Source organism: Meriones unguiculatus, chromosome 17 (genome assembly GCF_030254825.1).
Source record: "Meriones unguiculatus strain TT.TT164.6M chromosome 17, Bangor_MerUng_6.1, whole genome shotgun sequence".
NCBI lineage: Eukaryota > Metazoa > Chordata > Mammalia > Rodentia > Muridae > Meriones > Meriones unguiculatus.
In genome coordinates this window covers 93,363,330-93,387,195 of record NC_083364.1, presented here as the reverse complement: position 1 = coordinate 93,387,195, position 23,866 = coordinate 93,363,330, and the positions used below count along the sequence as shown (strand labels likewise).

The 23,866-nt window shown below is 49.1% G+C and overlaps 2 protein-coding genes across 5 annotated transcripts in view; both read right to left on the bottom strand.

The window, feature by feature from the left end:
* The window catches only part of Il10rb (interleukin 10 receptor subunit beta), a 48,601-nt gene extending 30,335 nt beyond the window's left edge, over positions 1-18,266 (bottom strand). For 3 of the 4 annotated variants that reach the window (XR_009587038.1, XR_009587037.1, XR_009587036.1), the window contains exons 1-7: positions 18,125-18,266; positions 16,960-17,083; positions 14,317-14,474; positions 11,295-11,461; positions 6,744-6,891; positions 5,019-5,176; positions 2,360-2,777 (exon numbers count right to left, since the gene is read on the bottom strand). Coding sequence is in view for 1 of the 4 variants with exons in the window: in XM_021628592.2 (XP_021484267.1) it covers positions 2,532-2,777; positions 5,019-5,176; positions 6,744-6,891; positions 11,295-11,461; positions 14,317-14,474; positions 16,960-17,083; positions 18,125-18,179 (1,056 nt within the window). In the remaining 3 variants the exon portion in view is untranslated. Of the gene's footprint in view, positions 1-1,834; positions 2,778-5,018; positions 5,177-6,743; positions 6,892-11,294; positions 11,462-14,316; positions 14,475-16,959; positions 17,084-18,124 lie in introns of those variants that run through there. The other variant, XM_021628592.2, reaches the window with a different exon arrangement.
* A 727-nt stretch (positions 18,267-18,993) lies between these two features.
* The window catches only part of Ifnar2 (interferon alpha and beta receptor subunit 2), a 31,187-nt gene continuing 26,314 nt past the window's right edge, over positions 18,994-23,866 (bottom strand). The window contains exon 9 of the mRNA XM_021628583.2: positions 18,994-21,033. Within this exon, the coding sequence (XP_021484258.1) occupies positions 20,305-21,033 (729 nt within the window). The 3' untranslated portion in view covers positions 18,994-20,304. The remainder of the gene's footprint in view (positions 21,034-23,866) is intronic.

Sequence of the window (23,866 nt, the reverse complement as noted above, 5' to 3'; positions counted from 1 at the left end):
CCCTCCCTTCCTTCTTCCTTTGCTCCACATTTCCTTCCTCTCTTCCTGCTCTTTTTCCTTCCCTCCTTTCTTCCTCTTCCTCTTCTTGACAACGTCTCATGTAGCCTAGGCTGGACTTGAACACCTGATGTGTAGTCAAGGCTGGCCTTAACTTCTGGTCCTTTTGCTTCTCCCTTCTGAGAGTTGAGGTTACAGACATGTGCTACTACGTCCACTGGACATTTCTGGGGCTTTCATTTTATGTATTTCTTTGAGGCAAAGTCTTGCTATGTAAGGCTGGTCTTGGACTTGCCATGCTTTCCTGCTCTGGGTGCCGGGACTCCAGGCATGCAGTACCCGTCCCAGCTCTCTGCTGGACCTTTCTGAACATGAAAGTATCTCTGGCGGTCAGGAACCTGCCAAAGTGTTGTGCTCACAGTCCCTAGGGCTGTAGGTCAGCCAGGACAGGGGTTTCTGAATCCCACCCTTGCTCTAGACGGGAACTCCTGAAAGGAGGCTCCCTATGAAGGCTGAGTAAAACTTCTTCTGATTATGGAGTGCTCCAGGCTGACAGTCTAATTAAGATTTCTCTCGGGCTGGGCTGTTTTTGCCCCCAGCAGCCATTCCTTGTCCACAAGTGTGTCAGGCCTAACATCCCGACATGCAGATAAAATCTTAGAGTGCACTATCTTAACAAAACCCTATTTTCCACCAACAGAAAGGCTACGAGCATTATCAGACAGCAAGAGTGACCCACGGGTGAGGGTCACACTTCACATTTTTAAATGTATTGATTTATAACTTTCTTTGTTCTGTTACATCAAAATCTCCATGAAACCGCTCCCACATGTATTTGGAGAGAACTCTGTATCTTGAGTCCTGGTTACTAATATTTTAGCTCAAGAAATAAACTCTCTTTTATTCCTTTTGAGATGGACATTGTGGCTTTTTGAGAGGAACAGCTTTGGGTCTCTGGAATAGAGAGCCAGAGGCGGCCTAATCACTGGCAGATCAGCAGGGCAGGGCGGCCCAGCCAAGAGCCGGAGCCCACTGGCTTCTTCTGAGAGACTGTTTGGCTCTTAAAACAGGCTCTCTTTTCGGGTTTTGTTTTTAAAACAGTGTGTGCGCGTGCATGTGTGAGTGTGTGTTGGTTACTTTTTTGTCAACTTGATGCAAACTAGAGTCATCTGTCAGAATGCCAGAGAAAATGCCCCCATCTGTGGACAAGCCTTCAGACTCCTGCCCTGGCTCCCCCAATGACGGACTGTCACCTGCTGTGAGCCAAATAAACTCTTCCCTTCCCATGTTGCTTTTGGTCATGGCCTGACCACAGACTCCTAGGGTTGTCGGTGGTGGTCAGGGCTTTGCTTGTTGGAGGCAGGTGCACTCACCTGAGCTCCACCCCTGCTCAGTCTCTGCTTTATTGGTGAATACAGTTGGTTATGAAGTGCTGCTGTCTATTATGTGCTGGCCTGGGGGCAGTCACTCTTTACAGTTGTGTCTTTAATCCTCTTGCCCTTTTCACTTCGCAGACAGGTCAAACTGAGAGTCAACGGCTAGCAAAGGTCTGAACAAAGTGCAGAGCTTTTCTGTCCTTGGAGGCATCTTACCACGAGACTAGGAACTCAGCCTTGACAAGCGCTAGCTGCGTGGACAGGGACAAAGAGGAGCCTTTCTCGTGCAGATTTTAACAATTACGCTAGAGCAGTTGTATTAATTCTTGTACGGCGTACATCGGCAATGTCCCCAAATCCCATATGCTAAGCAGTGAGCTAGGGGACAGTAGTGGCCAGCTTGTGGTGCTGTTGGGAGCAGTGCAACCAGACAAAAACAAAGCAAAGCAAAAACACCCCACTCTTGTTTCTTGTAAATTGTTTGTGTCAGGTATTCTTTACAACAGAGGAAAGCTAGCTAACGCAATATACAAATACAGAATATTTACAGAACACCACCAACATACAAAACACAGGCAGGAAAGGACATTTCTTTGATCCTTGAGTATCTGAAATGTTCACGAGTGTCCAGCATGGGGAGTGGGTGGGGAGGGACCACTTTGTGATGAGGGTGATTTACGGGCATTCTTATGATTTTATGGTGTTTCCACTTTTTCTCCCTATTTAAAACACTTCTGCTTCTTACAATTTAAATTGGCTTTTATTTTAGTGAGTGCAAAGGGTTCAAATTACATTCAGTGGTCATTAAAAAAAATAATCATTAAAGTCTCTCTCTCTCTAGACAGGGTCTTTAGTCCAGCTTGGCCCTGAACTCCCTGTGTCCCTTGAGCTTCTGATCCTCCTGCCTCTACCTCCCAAGTGTGGGGCTTCTAGGCAGACAGCACCACCCACCCTGCTTCTGAGGTGCAGGAGATCAAAGCTCATACCTCATGTGTGCCTGGTCAGTCCGAGGGGCTGCACCCTCCGGCCCTCCTTATCAAAGTCTTCATATAGCAGTTCTCCCAAGCAGAGAACTCTGCAGCTGGAGTCTCTGGTCCTGGCTCTCTGGTTGTCTCTACCAGGCCAGCTTCAGGAAGCTCAAGGCTTGGAGTTTTCTGATCACACTTCTGAGGCCGACCTGAGCAGTAAGGGGTCACCAAGCGCAGGCTCGGGGCTTTTATCCTTGGACTCCAGCTCCTGATGTCCTGGTTCACACAGGGTCCCCAGGGCACAGCTGTCTGCGAGAGTCTGCTTGCTGCCTTCGGTGGCTTCTGTGACGACACTCAGTTTGTCAAACACTTCAGGCTCCTCAGTGAGAGGGAAGGAGAAGAGCAGAAGCGTGCTGTGATGGGAGTGGCCCAGAAACTGCAGGGAAATGAGAGGGCTGTTACTCAAACCACCCTGTTCTCCCCTTTTCTGGGCTGACAAGGATTTTATGCAAAACCTTTAGGGGTAGAAAAATGCAACAGTAATGTTATGGTGCCTCCTTGAAAAGGAGTTATCACATGACCACGCACAGGAACAGTCTCACGGGAAGTGAGCAGGCGGCTGAAGAGGATCACACTTCGTGTCAGGAGCATTGCTAACAGCAACCGGACAGCAGGACAAGGGTAAATACGCAAATGTGCTGACACTTCAGTGGAATATTATTCTGTTTTTTTTTTTTTAAAAAGATGCTGGTCCGGCAAAATGGCTCAGCAGGGAAAGGTGCTCCCCACGCACACCTGATTACCCAAGTGTGATCCCCTAACCCCAAGGAGGACAGAGCTAACTCCTGAAAGGTTGTCCTCTGGCCGCCCCTCCCCTACCCACAGTGGCATTGCACACACTGTCACTCACACACAAGCACACACACACACACGAATGTACACATGCACACACATACACACAGACACACCACACACGTGCACAGATGTACACATGCACACACACACACTAATATTTTTAAAGAAAAAAATTCTGACACATTCTACATGGAAGAGCACTGAAGACATTATGTTAAGTGAAATACGCTAGCCACACACACAAAAAAAAATGACAAGGAGGGCCTGGGGATGCAGCTCAGTCGGTGCACTGACTGCCTAGCACACACAAAACCTTGCGTTCTACCCCCAGCACAGTATGTATGTGTACACACACACACACACACACACACACATTACCACACTCTAAAGAGGCAGGACAAGCACTGGCAGTTTCTCTACAGAACGCTCACTGTCACTCCTGTCTTCCTAAGAAACAAGATGGCCGCTTAGCCTGACCTTTAGCTGAGGCACACTCCTGGCTGCCATTTCCTCTGGGAAGCAGGTGTGTAGGGATACGAGGGGGGTGATGCACAGGCTGTAGGTAAATGTGTCATGAGCCTACACGTGATATCTCTCATGTGTCTTGGGCTAAGCTCACCAGCGTCCTCTGTGACCTTTAACCTTGTAATCTCCAGTACAGTGGCCCCAAGCTGCATGTGGCTACTAGCCGCTTAACATGCGGCTGGTTAGAACAGAGGTGTGTTGTGAAACAGACACGTGATGTTGAAGATTTTGTATGAAAAAATGTAAAATATCTTAATAACTTAAAAACACTGGGTTGGATATTGGTTGAGTATTGAAATGGTGGTATTTCAGGTGTTCTGGGTTTCATAAAGTACTGCAAAACTGAAACAGGTGCCAGCCCATCAGCACCATGCTGGGGAGCTCTATCTGGCTTCCGGAGTTCAGTTTACATGTGCCCTGCACCATGAGTCCACCTGGAGAGTGGTTGCCTTTTTAAACAAAATCCCAAATGTTTGATTTTACCACTAAAGACTCGAGAGCCAGATGCTGGGGTGAAAGCCTGATAGCTCAGAGAGACAGAGAGAACACCCAGCTGACCCTCCTACTCAGCCAAACCCATGAAGCTGCCAGGCCCATCCTGCCCTTACTGAGGTCCGAGGATGCCAGGCAGCCACACACCGGCAGGCTCAGCCCACTGTACCTGTCCTGTCTCTGTTCATGCAGTGACCCCATCAGTAGACACAGTGTCATGCCAGATGTGGAAGGCCAGCATTGCTAAAGGGCAAGGAGGCCATGGTATACGAGGATCCTATCGTGGGAGCAAGCCCTTCCCAGACTGCACCTCAGCCTGTGCCTGTGCTCCGGCTTAGTGTGTAAATAAGAAGCCTTACAGTCTTCAGCTGGATGCATTCCCTCTTCTCTCGAAACCTTCAGAAAACAGCCTCCCCCGTTGCCCCCCTTTCCCCCCCGCATCCACGATACACACCCCAGAGCATCAATCACCGTCATATTCCCAAACTGGAAACATACTACACCTCTCCCTCCCTTGACTGTCCCTTTGCCAGCATTCAGTGTGGAGTGTTCTTTCCCATCTCTGTACTAAATTCAGCTCTCTCTCTTCTGCCAGAACCATTACCTTTGAACCCAAGGACTTGATGCTCTGGACAGTGGAGAAGGTGCTAGCCAGGTCCAGGGTGGGGGTAGGGGTGAGGTTGTGGCTTCCTTGGTGCATGGGAATGGGCAGTGCATGAACTTGTACATACTCTTGAAGAACATGCTGCCCGGCACTGGACGGCCTTGACCTTAGAGAAGTCTCTCCTCATTCCACCCCACCTACCTCCTTCAGGTGCTGTGGAAGAGACGTCCCAGAGCAGAAGGTGTACTTGGCCTTCTTGTAAATGAACCACAGCAAGCCAAAGCAGCCAAGGAGAAAGAGGACGACCACAAAGACAGAGGTTATGAGGACAGCGGCCACCATCCAGGAAGGGGTCATTTCTGCTGGGGACAACGGGGCCAGTCAGACTCTTGGCTTGTGCACACAAACAGGTTGAGTCACAGGGTTCATGCGCCCACTGTGATCCAAAACAATTCCTTCAACCAGGCCCATCCGGTCACAGTGGCCCAGGAGCATGGCGGCTGGCTGGAGGGAGGTCCTCCGTGTCTTCCTTGAGTTCCACCCCATTCCTGAATCCTCTTTGCAGTGTGGTTTCCGGCAGGGATGATGGTAAAGGGAAGATTGGTGAGCAAGGACCCCAGTCCACCTGCCTGTCTGTAGAGTGGCAGAGCCTGCCTGCTCTAGGCCTTGCGCTTTGACACTGAGAACAGGGCACAGGGGAGGCACAGGCCTGGGCACCTGTGTTTGGTAATGAGAAGCAGAGCCAGCTTTACACCAGGGAGCACACACAAATCCTTGGGCCTAGGGGCCTGAGTGACCATCACTGACGCCTTGCCCCTGAGGCCATGTTTCCTGGAGGTTCTGACCAGAGCCTGCAGAGTGTGTGCTGCCAACGCATGCCTCTGGTTAGCTTTTCCAGAAAGGCCTGTTCACCTGAGCCCCTCTCTGGCCATCTGGACACACCCATGGTGCTGTGACCCAGGAGTGTCTTCCACAAGGCCCAGTAACCACTCTGTGAAGCTGACAGGAAGGCTGTCTCCATAGATCAGCAGGTTTTGATAACTCAGTTGGCAGAGGGAGAGTGGTAATGGCACTGAACTCAGTTTACTCATCTTCTACTCCCCTGACTCTGTCTATTCTGGCTCCCTCTCTCTCCACTTTCTCCCTTTCAGACATTCAGCTCCTTCCCATTTGAGGTCAGTAGTCACCAAATAAAATCCAGCATTTCCTCTTTAACCAACCTGCTTGGTTTCTGTGGGAGCATCCAGGTCACCTGGTCAGCTATGGCCCCAGCTCCCCTCACTCACAACAGGTCCTTCTCCTGCTGACCTGGCCACTCCCTCCACCCAACCGTTGCCCACAGCACCACCTTCATGACCAAGGGTGGATGGCACCTGATGGGGCTGAGAGAATGCACCCCTGGGAAGAGCCAGTCATCTGAAAAGAAACTGCTGTGCGGAGAAGGCCAAATGTCACATCAGACCAGAGAACCCTGACCAGTATGCCGGGCCTGGCATCCCACTGAGCAGAGACTCTGCTGCTACATGAGTCAACTTGTCATGGTGCCTGGCTCTAACTGTTCGTGGGTAAATGGACGGATGGATGGACAGATAGACAGATGGAGTATTTGTATGGGTGAGAGACTAGGAAGAAACTGTCACAACTCCCTCCCTCCCTCTCTCTCTCCTTCCCTCCCAATCTCCCTTTTCTGTCTCCTTGTGTTAGCGTTCCTCACACACCAATTTCCTCAGCCCACTGAACTAGCTGAGCCGGGTTCTTAAGAATGGGGCATCTCATCTTTTACCCTGAAGCAGACCGGTCAGGTTCGGGGGACCATGCTGAGGAGGGTGAGGCTGATTTCTGTGCTGTGGTAGAGTTTGAGCTGACCGCCACGGTATGCAGGACCTACAGCAGGGGCCACGCAGTCCCGAGAGGGCAGTTACTCACCGTCACTGGTCGCCCGCTCACACACAGGTTTGCTCCATTCTCCGGTTCTGTTCTGGCCTTGAAGAAACCCTTGAACTTGAACGCAGTAAGTTGTCCACGGCTCCAGGCCTCTGATGACCTCAAAGTCATATGGAGAAGTGACTTGAACCTACAAGGGGGACACAGCAGTGTGAAGGGACGTCACCTCTCCTTTATTCCCTGTTCCTGCATGCTACACAACTGTGCTCCAGACTCCTCAGGAAGAGCCACTGGCTAGAACACCTTCCAGCTCCCCACACATGCTGCGTCCTAAGGATGGGACAAGACCAACTGCGAGGCTGCCAAACCATCTCACTGCCTCCATCCTGGAGCATGGGAGACATCTAAACCATCACACTCCCCTTTAAAAAACTACCACAGCCAAACAAGACGGCCAGGCTCCTTTCCTCATGGGGGCCCAGTGTGCAGTGCCTACAAAGAGCAGGTCCCTGGTGGTGGTGGTGTGTGTGTGTGTCTGTGTGTGTGCATCCTGCTGCCTGTACAGATTGCTCCCCTCTATGACTATCTATGCTATTCATTCCCTTTCTGTCATGTTATCCCTACTCGAGGTTCCACACAGGTATGTGAGGTGCCTTTGGGTGCCTCAGGGCACACTGGTCAGGATTCATGTGGTCAGGTCATCATGTACGCTGCAGAGGAGAGCACATGTGGCTGATACTCTCTATAGGACCAGGTTTAAGTTCCACAGATCAAAAAGTGGTGCTTTGCCAAGATGAATACAGACAAACTGAAGACACAGCAGCAGAGGAGCAGCTGATCCTGATGGCTGAGGGCTAAATAATCTCCAGTCTCAGGCCCCGTACGAGTGGCGGGCCATGCCCTCATTTGGGTTTCCACAGTGCTGTTCACTAATGAATACACTCAGAGAGAGAGAGAGAGAGAGAGAGAGAGAGAGAGCGCACCATTAATGGGTTGAACTACATCCCACAAAACTGTATGTATTTGTACCTGTAAGTGTGACCTTATTTTGGAGGAAGGCTCTTTTAAAATTTAAATTTATTTTTGGGCATGGTGGTGCATGCATTTAATCTGAACACACACACACACACACACACACACACATGCACACACATACAAACACTAAAATAAATCTTTAAATATAATATTTTTTAAAAGACTAGAAATTTGGACGTACAGATAGGAACCCAGGGAGAAAGCCATGCAAAGAAAATGGCCAAGTCTGTAGGCTGTCACTTTGTTCTGACAACACTGTTCTTTGCTGGACAGAAACTTTCAGTTTCATGAGGTCCCATTTATTGATTGTTGATTTTAGAGCCTGTGTTATTGGTGTTCTGTTCAGGAAGTTGTCTCCTGTGTCAATGAGTTCAAGGCTCTCTCCCACTTTTCTAACATATTTAGAAAAGTGTGTCTGGTTTTATGTTAAGGTCTTTGATCCACTTGGACTTAACTTTTGTGCAGGGTGATAAATATGGGTCTATTTGCATTTTTTTACATGTAGACATCCAGTTAGACCAACACCATTTGTTGAAGATGCTATCTTTTTTCCATTGTATGGTATTGGCTTCTTTTTCAAAAATCGTGTATCCATAGATGTGTGGGTTTAATTCTGGGTCTTCTATTCAATTCCATTGATCCTCGAGTCTGTTTCTATGACAGTGCCATGCAGTGTTCTTTCAAGTTCTGTAAAGAATTGTGTGGGAATTGCATTGAATCTGTAGGTTGCTTTTGGCAGGATGGCCATTTTTACTATGTTAATCCTACTGATCCATAAGCATGGGAGATCTTTCCATCTTCTGATATTTTCTTCAATTTCTTTCTTCAGAGACTTGAAGTTTTTTTCATACAAGTCTTTCACTTGCTTGGTTAGAGTTACATCAAGGTACTTTATGTCTTTTGTGGCTATTGTGAAGGGTGTTGTTACCCTAATTTCTTTCTCAGCCCATTTGTCTTTTGTATGCAGCAGGGCTACTGTTTTTTTGTTTTTTTTGTTTTTTTTTTTAAGTTAATTTTGTATCCAGCCACTTTGCTGAAGGTATTTATCAGCTGTAGAAGTTCTCTGGTAGAATTTTTGGGGTTACTCATGTATACTATCGTATCATCTGCAATAGTGGTACTCTAACTTCTTCCTTTACAATTTATATCCCCTTGATCTCCTTTAGTTGTCTTATTGCTCTAGCCAGAACTTCAAGTACTCTTTTGAGGAGATATGGAGAGAGTGGGCAGCCTTGCCTTGTCACTGATTTCAGTGGGATTGATTTAAGTTTCTTTCCATTTAGGTTTTTTTTTTGTTGTTGTTGGCTTGCTGCATTTTGCCTTTGGGAGGGTAAGTGAGAAGGAGGAAGGGATCAGGTGAAGCTGAGGGAGGGGGCTACAACTGGGATACAAAGTGCATAAATTGTTAAAAAAATAATAAAAAGAAAATGGCCAAGGTCTGAGGGCGCTCTTTGAAGCCAAACAATCGCCAGCAAGCCTGACGGGGTGCAGGGAGAAGTATGGAGTGAATCCCACACCGTCAGGAGATTTTCCCTGAAGATGTGCTGCTGCTCTTCAACTTTCAGGCTCCAGACACGTCAGACAAGGGATTTCTGTGGCTGAAGCTACCTAATCAGGAATCTCAGCAAGTTAGCAAGAGCCGTGGACGGTGAGACTCAGTGTCCTTCTTCCCTGACCACCAGGTGCGGAGCATGTTTGCTCTCCTGGCTGTTTCAGGTTCCCCATGTGTGTGCCTAGGTGGGCTCCAACTCCCTGGCTCTTACCCTCTTTAGGGCACCCCTGCCTTCCTCCCTGCTGGCTGAAGCCTCTGACTAATGCCATTTGAATTCAAATGCAAGGACATCATAATTAATGATATGCTTCAGCAAAATGAAGGGATTGAATTTTTTAAAAACTTTTTTTTTTAAGTTGGGGTCTTCAAGAGGATACTGGCAAGAGCCCTCATGAATGCCATTAATGGTCTTACCAAAGTGGTACCAGGGAGCTTACCGCCACCTTTTGCCTTCACCTGAGTGATCTAAGCACATGGCATCAGGAGCGGCATCACCTTAGGAGGGAAGTGGGCTAGCCTTCATGAGACCCCGGACCTGAGGCTGTGCCTTGACCTTGGACCCCTCTGCCTCTAGAGTTATCATTCATAAACTATCCATTTTATTACAGCAGTGGGAACAGACCATGACATAGCCCCACTCAGTGGGAGGTTTTTTTTTTTTTTGGTGAAAAAATTAACTTGAGATTTGGGTTTGGCTCTCCAATGTGTGTGTGTGTGTGATTGTATTATCCTAAGACAATGAACATGAGTGATCTTCCTCTCAGACTTTTGGGAAGGAACTGATGAACAAATTTAATATAATTAATTTAATTTATATAGCACATGTCAGTTTAGGACCACAAAAGGCATTCCGCTCAGGAGCACTAAGTTTGACCAAAAATGCATGAATGTCTGCAAATAACGAGAAGGGATCTTCATATTGTTCCAGATAGTGGGAAAGTGTGGCTTTCGTCAGCAAGTCCCCCAGCAGTTCAGTGAACTGGACTGCTCTTCCTGTTTCGTGAGTGAAGCGGGTTCTTGCGTTCACTCTTGACTGGAGGAAGCTAAGGTCATAGATGTGGCCAGAGCAACATGGTGACAGAGGCAATACTCCAACCAGACCTCTTAGCTTCCAGCGTTGATTTCAAAGAGAACTGGCAAAATGACTCATTCTGTAAAGGTCTCTGGAGACCTGATCTCCAGGCCTGTGGCGTGCCCTTTGGTATGAAGAAATAAATGTAAAAAAATTTTCTTTTAAAAAATTGCTCTCTAAAGAAGAGAGCAACAGGGGAAAATTGGATAGGAAGGGTTAAAAGAAAAAGACAGCATGCTTGAACATCTTGGGCGCTGGGAGCTGCTGTCACTGTGGGTGACTGGCTTGTGGTGCGTGGGGGGCTCCGGATGGGAAACTGGCCACCCAGCTGACCATGTGGCAGCTTGCCCCAACTTCCCCTAGCCAAACGCTGACAAGCCCTGCTTCTCCTGCAGCTTCAGCTCAAGGATGGGGAATATGCTGAGTGGACTTTATCCTGAGAGTCTGTTCCATGTCTTCTCTGTGAGAGAGGGGAGTCCAGAAGCTTTTGGTTGGTAGAGGACCAGGCTTCAGACTCTCTGGACAGCAGGTGCTGCCACTTCGCAAGACTGGCTGGCCATGGGTCTCTGCACACACAGGGGTATGTGCAGTAGAGGTGTGGATGGAGTATGTGTTCCTCTGTCTCTGCCCACCTTATTTTTGAGACAGGATCTCTCCCTGAATCTGGATCTCACCAATGGACTGAATGAGCAGGCCAGTGAACTCCCAGGATCCTCCTGTCCCCATCTCTCAGAACTGTGGTCACAGTGTGTATTGCCATGCCCGGCTTTTAACTCGGGTGTTGGGGAAATACTGGCTCTCATGTTTGCACAGCAAGCACTTTACTCAGACAATCCCCAAGCCCCTGACAACCTTTCCTCTCCATTATCATGGCCTAAACAGAGCAACAAACATGGCTGCCTACATCTGAAATGCACAGGACAGCTAAGCTTACCTTCTCATTAGTCCCATTTTTCCAATATTGCACCCTATAAGCCCATGAGATGTAAATGTTCTTCATGGTCCACGTCTCAGGCTCATTCTCAATGTGCGGGGCTGAGAAGCGCATATGTAAAGAATCAGCAAGAAATTCTATGTGCATCTCAGGAGGTCCAATAGTGGCTAAGTACAAGAACACACCAAAATGACAATCAAAAATCACACTGTAACACTGTACTTAAACACGAATTCCTCATACGTGTGCACAGCAGTGGACTGAAAAACAACACCAGTCCTCAACAAACCAGCTACAACATTGTCTAAGGAAGACGAATGTTGTTTTTTTCTTTTTGCCTATTAAAAAAGATCCAATAACCTTTTTCTTTATTAATCAAATTTAATCTACTTATGTTCACAGTGATATATAATACATTTAGGATGATTTCAACTATATTGTTTTTGCATTGTTTGTAAAAATGGCTCTTTTTTGGGGGCGGGGGTTGCCCCTGTACAAAGTCCAGGCTAGCCTCAGACTTGTGGTCTTCCTGCCTAAGTCTTGCCAGTGCTGTTGTTACAGGCATGACAGCATGCCTGAAAAAAGTCCCTTTTTAAATTTCTTATATTAGTTTCCTCTCTCTCTTTGTCTTCTGCCTTCTACTGGCTTGAACTTTTTTATTTTTTTGGCATTAAAGCTACAAATGATATTTCCATTATCTGTAGAGATTACTCGTAAATATTTATCCCCTGCAGCTATCTATAGTTTACAACTTTTCTTTCCCTACCTACTTATATAGCTAGATCCTTCATCCCATCTAGATCCCCATGCAAATGTCACTCTTCGGGCACCTGTGTATTGTGGCTCTGTGGATGAGAGTGGAATTTCTCCCTTTTGCTGGCTGTCAGCTTTGAGGGCCATCGTCCCTCTCTGCCTATTAAGTTCCCAGTCAGTCTTCCTATGGGTCCAGTGTACTCCATGAGGGCAAGGCTTTGTTCTTGCCTCTTGTTGTGGCTCCCATCTGAGAACATTTCCAGCTCACAGCAGGTGCTCAAAATAACCACAGAAGGAAAAGGTCTGGGAAAGCACTCTGCGTTATGTCCTGTGTTTTCCTCTCTGACCACTATTATTTTTGGGGTGTGGGGGGGCTGCTGTTAAGCACAGGGGCCTGTGTTGGCATCTCTGCTCTCTCACTTTCACATAACCTTGGGTCATGTGTTGGGAGTTGGTCTGGTGTTCTACGTATTCAAATGCTGAATTCTGGGCCCCCAAGATCTAGTTGCAGTCCTGGCAAATGCATTTTCACATACACCAATTTAAGTTGTGAAAATTTTGCTCCCCAAATATCTCTGATTGGTTAGTTAAAAAAAAAAAAAGCTGGGCAGCCTGTAACTGGGCAGAAGAGAGGTGGGTAGAGCTTCTGTTCCTGGGCTTGGGGATCTCAGGTAGGGATCATGGGAGAGAAAAGACATGGCCTGATGGAACAGATGCAGCCCAGACAGGACCAGTGTTGGCAAATAACTTGGGGTGTGTGGCTGGGAAGTAGCCAGCCTAGCCTAGAGAATTAGTATAAGGCGTATTTGCCCAGTTATTGTGCTTAAACCTTACTAATAAACATACTAAGTCAGAGTGTTTCATTTGCAAGCTAGACCAGATAAATAATAAGCCCCCTGAAGGGGCTGAAGAGATGGCTCAGAGGTTAAGAGCACTGGCTGTTCTTCCAGAGGTCCTGAGTTCAATTCCCAGCAACCATATGGTGGCTCACAACCATCTATATTGAGTTCTGATGTGCAGGTGTACATGCAGGTAGAACACTGTATGCATAATAAAGAAATAAATCTTTAAAAAAGCCCCAAATTAATAAATTATTCAACAACAGTCTTGGTCCTTGACCTGAGTCTACTGGGAACTGGCTTCGATGGGGCATAATGTAGGATTTAGAACCAGCCAGGTCCACCTAGAAATTATTGGATAGAAGCCTGTCTATCAAATGTAAACCCCAGTTTACATTGGCTTGACTTCCGGTGTGAAAGAGACTGACATTAAGCAGAGATCTTTGAATTGTGGTATTCCCTCAGGCTAAGGACATGTGGTTTGATTTCTTTTTCAATGCAGGGAGATGGCTGTCAGCCATCACCTCCCTGTCAGTCATGGGATCAGGAGGGTGCAGCAGGCTGGCATGTCAAATGCACATTGATTTATGACATCTTCAAGTTATGATGGGTTTATAAGAAAACAACAGCCCTGAAGGTTTTTTTTTGTTGTTGTTGTTGTTTTTGCTTTTGAAGCCTGACTACCATGAACTTTTTTAAACACTCTGGTGGCCCTGGGAGGGAGTTAGGTGAGCTTTGTTTCTGATGTGCTCGCCACTTCTAATCCGCTCTGCTCTATTCTCCCAGTTGCTGTATGGTGGCTTAACTAGTTCTCAATTCCTGATTCTCAGGGCCTCACGGTCCTCACAGCCCTTCACCTCTTACTAGGGCCTATTCAGCCGTTTCCACCCTCAGCCTGCTCCTCTCTTCCATCCTTCTCCAGGCAAGTGGTCTCTCTGCATCTACCTCTCTCCTCCTTTGTCACATGTTAAAACTTATCTTTATTTTTATTTTACGTGTATGGTGCTTTGCCTTTATATATGCTCTGTGTACCAGGTGTGCAAAGAGGCCAGAGCTGGTGCCAAGCCCCTCAGGACTGGAATTATGTAGTGTTGTGAGCTGACGAGTGGGTGCTGGGAATTGGACCTAACTGACTTTCCCTCCGGAAAACTGTCACAGCTCTCTGACTCTTTATTAACAGCACTGGCCCGAACTCACTCATATGAGTAGTGAAGTCACCAAATTTATATTTGTTTATTTTATTAATGACATGTATATATATATTTTCTGGCTTCAACCATGAATTTCTTTAAGATCACAGTTCTTTGCTATATCCTGGGCTTCATTCTTCTGTAGGCCTGCTAAGAATTCTTACTGGTGGCTCATCCTCGTAGACAAAAGCAAGGAAAGATGACTACATGATATAACAAAATAGAAAAGAAATGGCTTACTGTCATCTACAGGGCAGAAGGTGATGTTCACCCAGTCCGAACACTCATCCGCGAACTCAGTCCTGACTCTCAGAGTGTGCACACCATACTTAGAGAGAGTGGAGAAGTCACACTGTGTAGAGACAGTGTTCTTGCAGCGATCTTGGAAATACCTGTAGCTACACAATCAGAAAGACAAAATCAGGAAGGGCTCTGTCTGCGGGCTGACGGCTGCTTTAGTCCCCGTGATATCAAAGATGAATGGCCGATAGTGAAGGCAAAAGAAAGGCGTTCTTATTTCTTCCCTTTGTTGTTTTGTTTCAGTTTTCCGAGTCTCCCCCTGTTGCTCAGGCTGGCCTCTACTTTAAGGTCCTCCTGCCTCAGCACCCCGAATGCTCTGAGTTTTCATGTGTGCACCCCTGTGCCTGGCATTTTCCTGCTCTCTAATTTTGATAAATGCTATGCACAGGAAGTTAATATTTTTCGAATTGTGTGTTTCCTGAGATCTTAATGAACCCCGGGGAACCACAAGGCATTTAAATACAGTCCATTCCACGGCCAAGTCATTTGTGGAGAAAGTGAATTAAACAAAAAAGCGGTATCTTAGCAACAGAGGCTTTACTGTCCCAATAAGCACACAGGGCTCCAAATCCCCGGCCGAGTGTTCAATGCATCAGACTGAGAAGGCTTCCTGCCTGATTGCGCAACTCTCAAAGCACAGGCTCTGACTCGCGAGAGGCTGACACACACCCATTAAGTAGAAAATAATAAGATGACTTCGAAGACTGGCTCACATCTCGAGGATTCTGGAAAACCTATGAAAACAATCCATCCATCCTCATAATGAGAGCAAGAGCAGCCAGCACAGCTAGAGGGTGGCAGATGTAACCGGGGATTCCCTCACCCTCAGAGGCCCGAGGAGCTGTAAGCAGCTACTAAGACAGCACTTCCTCCAGCTGCCTCCCGTCAGTAAGGAGCTGCCTGACTGGTTCTCAGCTCACCTTCCCGTCTAGGTGTGAGCCACCTGGAACACCCTCAATGTCTATTTTGGTTTCTTTTCCTGTTGCTATGACAGAATATTCTGACAAAATCAACTTAAGACAGAAAGTTGGTTCTGGCTCACAGGCCCAGACCGCCACGGCAGGAAGAGAAGGGGCAGGAGCTGGAGTCAACCAGTTATGCTAAGTTAGGAGGGGGCAGCGAATGTGTGTGCGCGCGCGAGGGCTCGGCTCGCACTCACTTTTCTAAAAAACGTTTATTTTATTTTTATTTAGATGTACGTGTGTGTACATGTGCCACAGGAGGCCAGAAAAAGGGCTGTGAATCCTCGGAGCTGGAGTTACAGGTGCCTGTGTGCTACCCCACACAGAACCAAACTCAGTCCTCTGCAGAAGCAGCCTTTACTCCACGCAGGTCCTGCTGCCCGGCCCTCTGTGCGACCTGTTACCAGTCACGGACTGTGGACCAGAGATCACCATACCGAGTGCGAAAGGGCATTCTGTTTTTATGAGACACATCCTGACGCCTATGTGCATGTGGTGATTTTTCGCTGTCAACCTGACGGAATTTAAAATCAGCATGGAAACAAAGGGGAGGGGAGGGGAGGGGGGGAAGGGGAGGGGAGGGGAGGGAAAAAGAACTTTACTTCTACATGTGAGCCTGTGTTTTCAGGAAGGTTACATACCCTGGACGCCTGGATAGGAACAGCACTTCCTTATGAACTGGGGTATCAGGCTGAATAAAGAGCAGGGAGCGAGTTGAGTACCAGCTTTCTGTCTGCGCCCTGACTGGGCGTGTGGCTGGTCTGTGCTCTCCCCACCAGGATGGCTTCAGCACCACCCCCCCCAAAAAAAAAAAAAACCTTTTCCTTCTTCACATCCCTTTTGTCATAGCAATAAGAAATCAATACAGAGAGTTCAGGGAGGAAAAAATAGTAAAAACTAAAAATTGGTAAATCTCAATGTAGGTGTTCTAGCTTTTATTACTATACCTGAAATGTTCAATTTGTATGAAATTACTTCAAACTAAGAAAAAAAGTGAAAAACAACACGTAGGCGAGGGTCGCTCTATCCTCTCCTTGAACTTTGCAGCCTTCCGTCTGTGTTTGTAAAATGATGGCTGCATGCAAGAGAGGGCGGGGCTACGCGGACCTGAAGGGCACTCCCGGAGGCCTGTCTGTCTTCCCACGGTTCTGAGAAGCCAGGGGTGCCGGCTGGAGGGCCTTGGGGTTCTGCTGCTGCAGGCGTGTCACCTGTCAGCCAGCCCGTGTCTAATGCGGAAGGCTGTCAAGGGAACGCTGGCCTGTACCCTTCACCAGATCCAGGGACTTGCAGACCGCTAGGGCGAGTGGAGGGCCCTGCAGCGGGACAGGGGAGGGGGCCAGGTCCCGAAATGTTCTAGAAGGCCTGCAGTGGCGGCTAGGTGGTGCGGAGCAAGTGTCTTCCTGACTGTTCTGCACACCTGGCGTTTTCGGGCAGCCGCTGCCTGCACTGTTTGTTGTTCACAATGCTGTCTGTATAACTCAGCAGCACTTATTTCCGTCCACAGACACGTGGGTTTGAGGGCAGCCGGGGCTAACAGGACGGCTCCCCAGATGGTCACAGACTCTCTGCCTGCTGAGACCCGGCCCAGGGTCACCTTCCTGCAAATAGCCACCAGACTCACCTTTCATACTGAGCTGTGAAAGTCAGGTTCTCTTTGGGGAAAGCAGGTGGATCCCATTGTAGGATGTTCTTGAAATTAACTGAGTTCATCCTGACATTCTCAGGAGGCGGCAGCATTCCTAGAGCTGGGAAGATAGGGGGTGGGGGAGGGGACGGCAATGTTTGTTCTTCCTCAAAAAAAGACCAAAAAAATGACCATATCCCATATTTGGGTCTCCCAGATCCATATCTTTAAATGTTGTGTGTGTAGGTGTGTGTGTGAGTGTGTGTGGAGGGGAGTATGTCGAGGAGGCTGGGTTTTAGCCAGAGTACCAATGCTGAGACTTTCTGGCTGGAGCCCTGGAGCCCTGGTTGGAGCTAGAGCAGGGAACCAGGAGTCTCCAGCCAGCGGCAACAGACCGGATCCTCTCTGGAGACTCAAGCAAGGTTGCCAGGGCGACCTCTGGGTGAGTGAGCCTGGGGTCGCATAGAGGGCAACTCTGGGCTGAAGACAGAAAAAATCCTAAGCCACGAAGCGCCCAACTGCCAGCACTGTGGCAGTAATTACTCAGCAGCAGGCTGCCGGGGACTGTCTCAGGGCAGCCGCGAAGGAAGCTTGGGCTCAGGAGGAGGACGCCGCTCCCCGAGCAGAACCAGTGGGGAATCTAGAGAGCGAAGCCCCAGCTGCCAAGCCCGGTGGGCACACGCTGCTGAGAGTCTCCAGAAGCTCTTCCGGGAGGGGAGGGGCAGACTTCAGGTTTCAGGGTGAGGACGAGTGAAGAGGAAGAGGAAGGCGTGAGGAAGGGGGCTGGCCTTGCAGAGGACGGGGCAGAGGAAAGGTGCCGCGGCGGGGTGTGTCCCGCGGGTCCGGACAGCCACCGCGGGTGCCCGGGGGCTGTCAGCAGCTGTCCCCGCACCCCGCTTTAGTTTGTCGTCTACACAGCCTGTACCCCGCTGTGGGCTGGTGTGTGTGCATGTGTGTGGACCCCACGATCCAGGCAATGGGAGCGTGTGTGTGTGTGTGTGTGTGTGTGTGTGTGTGTGTGTGGCCGGCCGAGGAGAGGGGTTCCCTTCCCCGGCCGGGGCGCCGCACACCGCCCTTTCGGGGCGCCCACTTGGGCACGCCCGCCTCCGAGTTCCCAAGCCTGGGGGGCCGCCCGCCGGGGGCCCTGCCCGCCCGACCTCACCTGGCAGCAGCAGGAAGCCGGCCAGCCAGCTCGCCGAGCCCCGCGCCCTGGCCATGGCCCGCGCCGCAGCCCCGCAGCCGCCGCCGGCGCCCTTCCGGGAACGTCCGCGGGCCAGGCCACTCCCCTCCGCTGCCTCCGCCCGCAGCCTCGCGGGGAGCCGGGCCGAGGCCGCCTCGAGCCAGCCGCGCCAGCCGCACCGAGGCCAGGCCTGAGTCCCAGCGGAGCCCACCCCGGACTCCCCTCCGCCGCCCCCATCCCCAACCGCGGGCTCGCACTAGGGGTTCTTTCTCCCTTGTTTCTGTTTCTCTTCCTCGAGTGGGTGGTTACGGAGACATTTGTCTTTCTGTGTAGCCCAGACTAGGCCTCAATTTGAAGCCATCCTCCTGCCTCAACATCCCGAGAGCTGCGCAGCTACTTTGGATCACTCAGTGTGCCTGCTCCGTTTCTCCCCACCCAAGCATCACTTCTCCAAAGTGTTGTCTCCCAAACCAGTGATGAGACAGAGTACTTCCCAGCAAGCCACGCGTGGGAACGGGTTAGTGCTCCTCCCCACCAGGAGGAGATGGCAAAAGGCCAATTTGTTCATTTCTTGGTAAGTTGTTTCTTGTACAAGACGTCGGAGGAAGTTTTCATTTCTTCTTCTTAAGCGGACCCGGTGGAGAGGTGGGAAAATCCATGGCAGGCCAGCTACATGTTGAGAAATGTCAAAGCAATGTGAGTTGGGAGGTGGTGGATGGGGGAACACGATCCCGGCAAGCCATAGCAGATTGAGAAAAGGCTAGTACAACCTTGAAATGCCAGCAGAACCACAGATACATTCTTGTGAGAAACATTCTGGGGAGAAACGACTCAAAAAGACCACCACAGGCTTGTATAAAAAAGTATTTTTGTATTATTCTCTGACGATCTTCAAACATACAAAATTAAAAAAATATAAGTGCGCGCATTAAAAAGCCAACTCCTAGCAATTATGCAAAGCTTTAAAAAAAAAGGTATTACCAATGAATGAGTCTCTACAGATGATAGATGGGCTCAGAGGGCAGAGAAATGGTTTATGGGTATAGGGTCTTCCTGTGGGATTTTTATTAGGTCTGCCTGACACGGGCTTCTTCTGAATTGCCTTAGAGGAGTTACAGAGGCAGTCCACTGGAAGCCTTTGAGTGAGGACCCGTGTAGTGGTTCCTCTTGGAATGGAAGGAAGATATGAGAAACTGGCTTTTGGGTGAGAGGAGATGAGAGGGTCCTATACCCTTCATGGAAGCACCCTAGGTGTCCAGGGTGTGCGTGAGTCTTTATCCCCCTTTCTGGGCCTCTATGATGATGGAGATTACCTGGTCTGTGTCTAAAAAAGATAAAAAGAAGGCTCCCAAAGGCTCCTGTTAGCAATCAACTGTCTGGCTCCCAAGCTCATTTGAGAACTTCCCTTTTGGTTTCTGTTCTCAGACGCACAGCAGCTGTAAGCCCATGTAGAGAATATGAGGTCGACACACAAGCACTTTAAAAATAGTGAACTGGCTCTAAGACGTGGACCCCTATATATTCTGAAGACCCTGAAATGCTCGCTTTTGCTGTTTCCCCCCTTTTTCTAAACCTTAAAATATGGCAACGAGATTGTTCTCCCCACCCTCTACCAAGCCACATTTCCTTTCTCTCTGAGTGCTTTGATGGATCCTAGAATTATTCATATGGCTGTAGAAGGCTTTGTGGGTGGCTGTGAATGACCTCAGCGTGGAGGAGACAGACCGTGACATCTGAGAAGGGCCCAGACACCGGTGGCTCAAACCTTGCTGGCTCCTTCTGTGCGTACGTCTCCTCTCTCCCCGCGAGCTTGGCATGCCTTCCTGCCCTTTCTCTTCCTCAATTTAATAATTTCCTAGAAATAACGCAGGGATAGGAGGCCTTTGCTGCCTCTGAAAACCACACTGTTCCCTGGGAACATAACACAGATCCGCTCTTAGTGCGTTTGTGGAGAGGGGGTGGACAGGTGTGCTCATGACCTGTGTAAACAATGCCACTGCCCAGACCAGGAATCTGCACAGAGAAGGCCATCAGCAAGGGCCAGAGGGGCTCTACAGTTCCCTTGTTCCTCCCTCAGAGACAGCGCAGACCACCAGGTATCCAGGCTGCGAGGAGAACCTCGTGGGTGGGCGCTCAGCTCCAGTCAATGGACCACTATGGGGTTATCTCATAATGTAGCCATCTCCTAGGTCAGCATCGGAATCCGAAGAAGTGTCAGTTCTTTCAGAGGACCCGTCTTCCGTCCATAGGTCCCGGGAAGAGAGGCTGGGCTGGGGCGGCTGTGTCCTGTCCGCCGCAGCCATCACAAGGCCTGACTCTGACCTGGGGAGAACCTCGTCTAGGATGATGGTATCTTCTGTGAGCGAGAGCAGCTCTGAGGTATCTTCAGAGTCGCCGTGGAGAGCTCTCAAAAACACAGAGTTTAAGTTCACGTTGAAGGTAACTTTGTCTTCAGGCCCGTCCATGTAGCTGCTATCATCCCCGGGAAAGGAGTCTGGAGGCACGTTCTCTGTCCTCTCACCGGGGCCACTGGGGTCTTCTGAAGGCCCAAGGCCCGGCCCCACCTCGGCCTCTGTGGGCAGCTCCAGCTCAGCTCCCGCCCCCGCCCCAGCCTCGTAGGTTTCCTCAGTCCCTGAATCTTCTTCAGGCTGGGGTTCTGGGGGCTGGTCTGGGGAGTCAGAGGCCTGTGACGGAAGCTTGACCATCAGTCCGTGCATGGTGTACCCAGTGGCCCTTGCTTTGGGAACTTCTTCGTCATCACTGTCACTTTCATCTCCGTAATCATAATTCCACAGTTTCTTCTTCTTGTTGGAGGGAATGATCTCCAATGTGCTCACTGCTTCTGACGGTGGCAGTTCAGGGACTATCCATGCTAAAAAGTGACGGAACTTCTACAGAGAGAAGGAGGGAGAGAGGGAGGAAGGGCATGAGGGAGGGGGAGAGACAAAGGCTTTCACTTGTATTAACTCTTTAACAAACAAAACAAACCACAGTATTCAGTGTGAAGTGAAGTGAGTGACATCTACATCCATGTATAATTGCATCCATGTGTAATAACATCCATGTGTAAGCACAAAAGTTGACGGTTGTGTAGCACTTGCTGGTTGCTGGGCACTGCTGTGTTTCATAATAGGACCCTGCAAACTGAAGGATGCTAGGTCCCCTGAATAAAATGTCACAGCATCTGGCATGTCGCTCTGTCATCCTCACGTCTGCCTTCAATCGCCTCCAGACTGCTTGGCACACTCAATTCATACAGTACGAACTCTGTGTGAGACACTGCGCTGCCTGGGGAACACTGCCAAGACAAAGTCCACACAGACGCCCTCTCCACGGCTGCGTGAAGTCTGTGGATGCACACTGTTCTGTGTCTCCTCGCCCTCACAAGCGCTCTGCTTGTTTTACTCTCTCACTCTGTAGTGCATGCGTGCGTGTGTATGTGTGCTGGGTATTGAACTCAGGGCCTTTTGCATGCTCAGCACATCCCATGTCCCTGGACTCCACGCCCAGCCTGCAGGCTTACTCTGCGGCTAGCTGTGTGTGGTGTGAGGCACAGCGGGATCCCACAAGGTTCTCAGGCACGGTGACACTGCCATGGCCGCCCTTCCCCAGCCAGTCTGCTCGGCCACTGCCTCTCAATTGGCTTTCATGCAAGTGCCCGTGTTCCTGGGCTTCAGTGCTGACAGGGTTTTTGTTCCCCTTTTCAGTAAGTTCATTAGATTTATTCCTTAAACTAAAAAAAACAAACAGAAGTCGCTACTCCTGTAATTGCATGGGTTTGGGGGTTATTGAAAATGATCTTCCATTCCTATAAATATTTAAAAAAGAAATAGGAAAATAATCTATGCCACTAGTAATCTAGACCAGTCTTGGTGAGAATCGGTGCCTTGGAAGGTGGCGAGAGAGAGGGTTCTGGGAGAGCTGCTGTGTCTGCTTTCTTGGTCTGGGCATAAGTTACATGGTTGTTCGAGCTGGGCAAAATTCAGTGAGTTTTCCACAGGTGGTTGCTGTACGCTCTTCCCGACGCTGGAAACAGCTTCACCCTTATTTTCTAACTAAACACAGACAATTTAAGTGTGCAATGACCTTGCCAAACCTTCTGATTTTTTTTCTCTGAGATGGTCTCATCGTGCAGCCCTGCCTGGCCCTGCACTCGCTGGGTCGAGGAGATGACTGAAACTAAAATTTAGCTCTAGAGTAATGTTCAGTTTTGAGCTTAGTAATATCAGCTATAAATCATTGCTGTCGGCCCTACTCTTTAAACTAAGCCCCACGGGCAGGGTTTTTGTCGGCCCTGCTCCACGCACCAACACTTGGAACACACCGTCATGCAGTAGAGTCAGCAGGCATTTGCCAAACGCACAACAGGAACTTTACCATCTGAACACTTTACTAGCACGTTCAAGCCCCTGAGCTCTGGTTACAGTGCATCCACAAACACACTAGACCTACAGTGTCAGCCTCCTACTTCTGGAGGGTTTGCTTAAATGGAGAGCAACAGGTATTAAACAGAGAATTAGTAGACAGACCCAAGGTGACGCTGGGCCGAGGTGAGTAAAACCCTCTTGGCTGTGGAGGGGCAGTTGATTCAAGGCTGCGGGGAGAACAGAACAAGGCAGACGAGCTACTGCATGAGAAAGCAATGTAAAGGGTGGGGAGTGGAGTCAAGAAAAGATACATGGTTGGCAGAGGCAGTCGAGGCAAAATACATGTAGTTTAGAAAGACGAAGGCCAATACTTAGACTCTGAAGGGGCTCTGCGCTCTAAGCAGACACATAGAAGAAAGGTATGCAAAGGGCTGTCCTTGTGACTAATGAAAGGAACACATGAAAACGCTGTGAGAAGCCATCACGTACGGGACCGTGAACAGAGCATGGCAAATTAGCTTGTTAGGACATTTTATAAGACAAATCTGCTGTGTGTATGTGGTCCACTGACGTAATCAAAAACAAAGGGATGACCTACATAAAAATTTCCACTGTACTATTCCTAACTGGAACGAGAGAGAGAGAGAGAGAGAGAGAGAGAGAGAGAGAGAAGAAAATCGATCCAAATGCCCCACAGCTGGGAAAAAACAGTGTCTTGATAATAATGTAATTCCATGATCATTAACCATAACAGGTAGAGGGCAGAGGAGGCTTCGGCAGGAGGCGCCCACTGTGCGTGTAATCACGCCCTCGGTCCTCATCCCCGAGCACGGGAGGTGCGGGACAACAGGTGGAGCCCGGCTACGTGCACGGGTCAGCCAGCCTCACTAAACTGCTGGCATCCTAGTTCAGTGAGAGACCTAAAACGATAAGGGGAAACAAAACCTCCCTTCAAGGCTCAGAGGACTTTGCAGAAGAGGGTGTGGAAAGACTGTAAGAGCCAGAGGAACAGGGGGTTTACTGTGAGGTTGTCTCCTGGGAATGTCAGAAGCTGCACCCATAAAGTCTCACCAACATTATCGCCTAAACGTGAGTTGAACAAGACAGGAACGACAGACGTGCAAATGTAGACCTGGAAAGGCCAGGAGGCTTCAACCATTCACTAGGAACTACAGACAACTAAGAAACGCTGGGAGTTAGAGCGGGAAAAATAAATCTCCCAGGGAAGAGCACACCAATTGGTTATCCAATACCAAATGGTCAGCCCTGAAAAAAACACATAAAAGAAACGTTACATAAAGACTGAACAGGTGTCCTCAATGTATTTAGGACTATATATGTATATGTGTGTGTATGT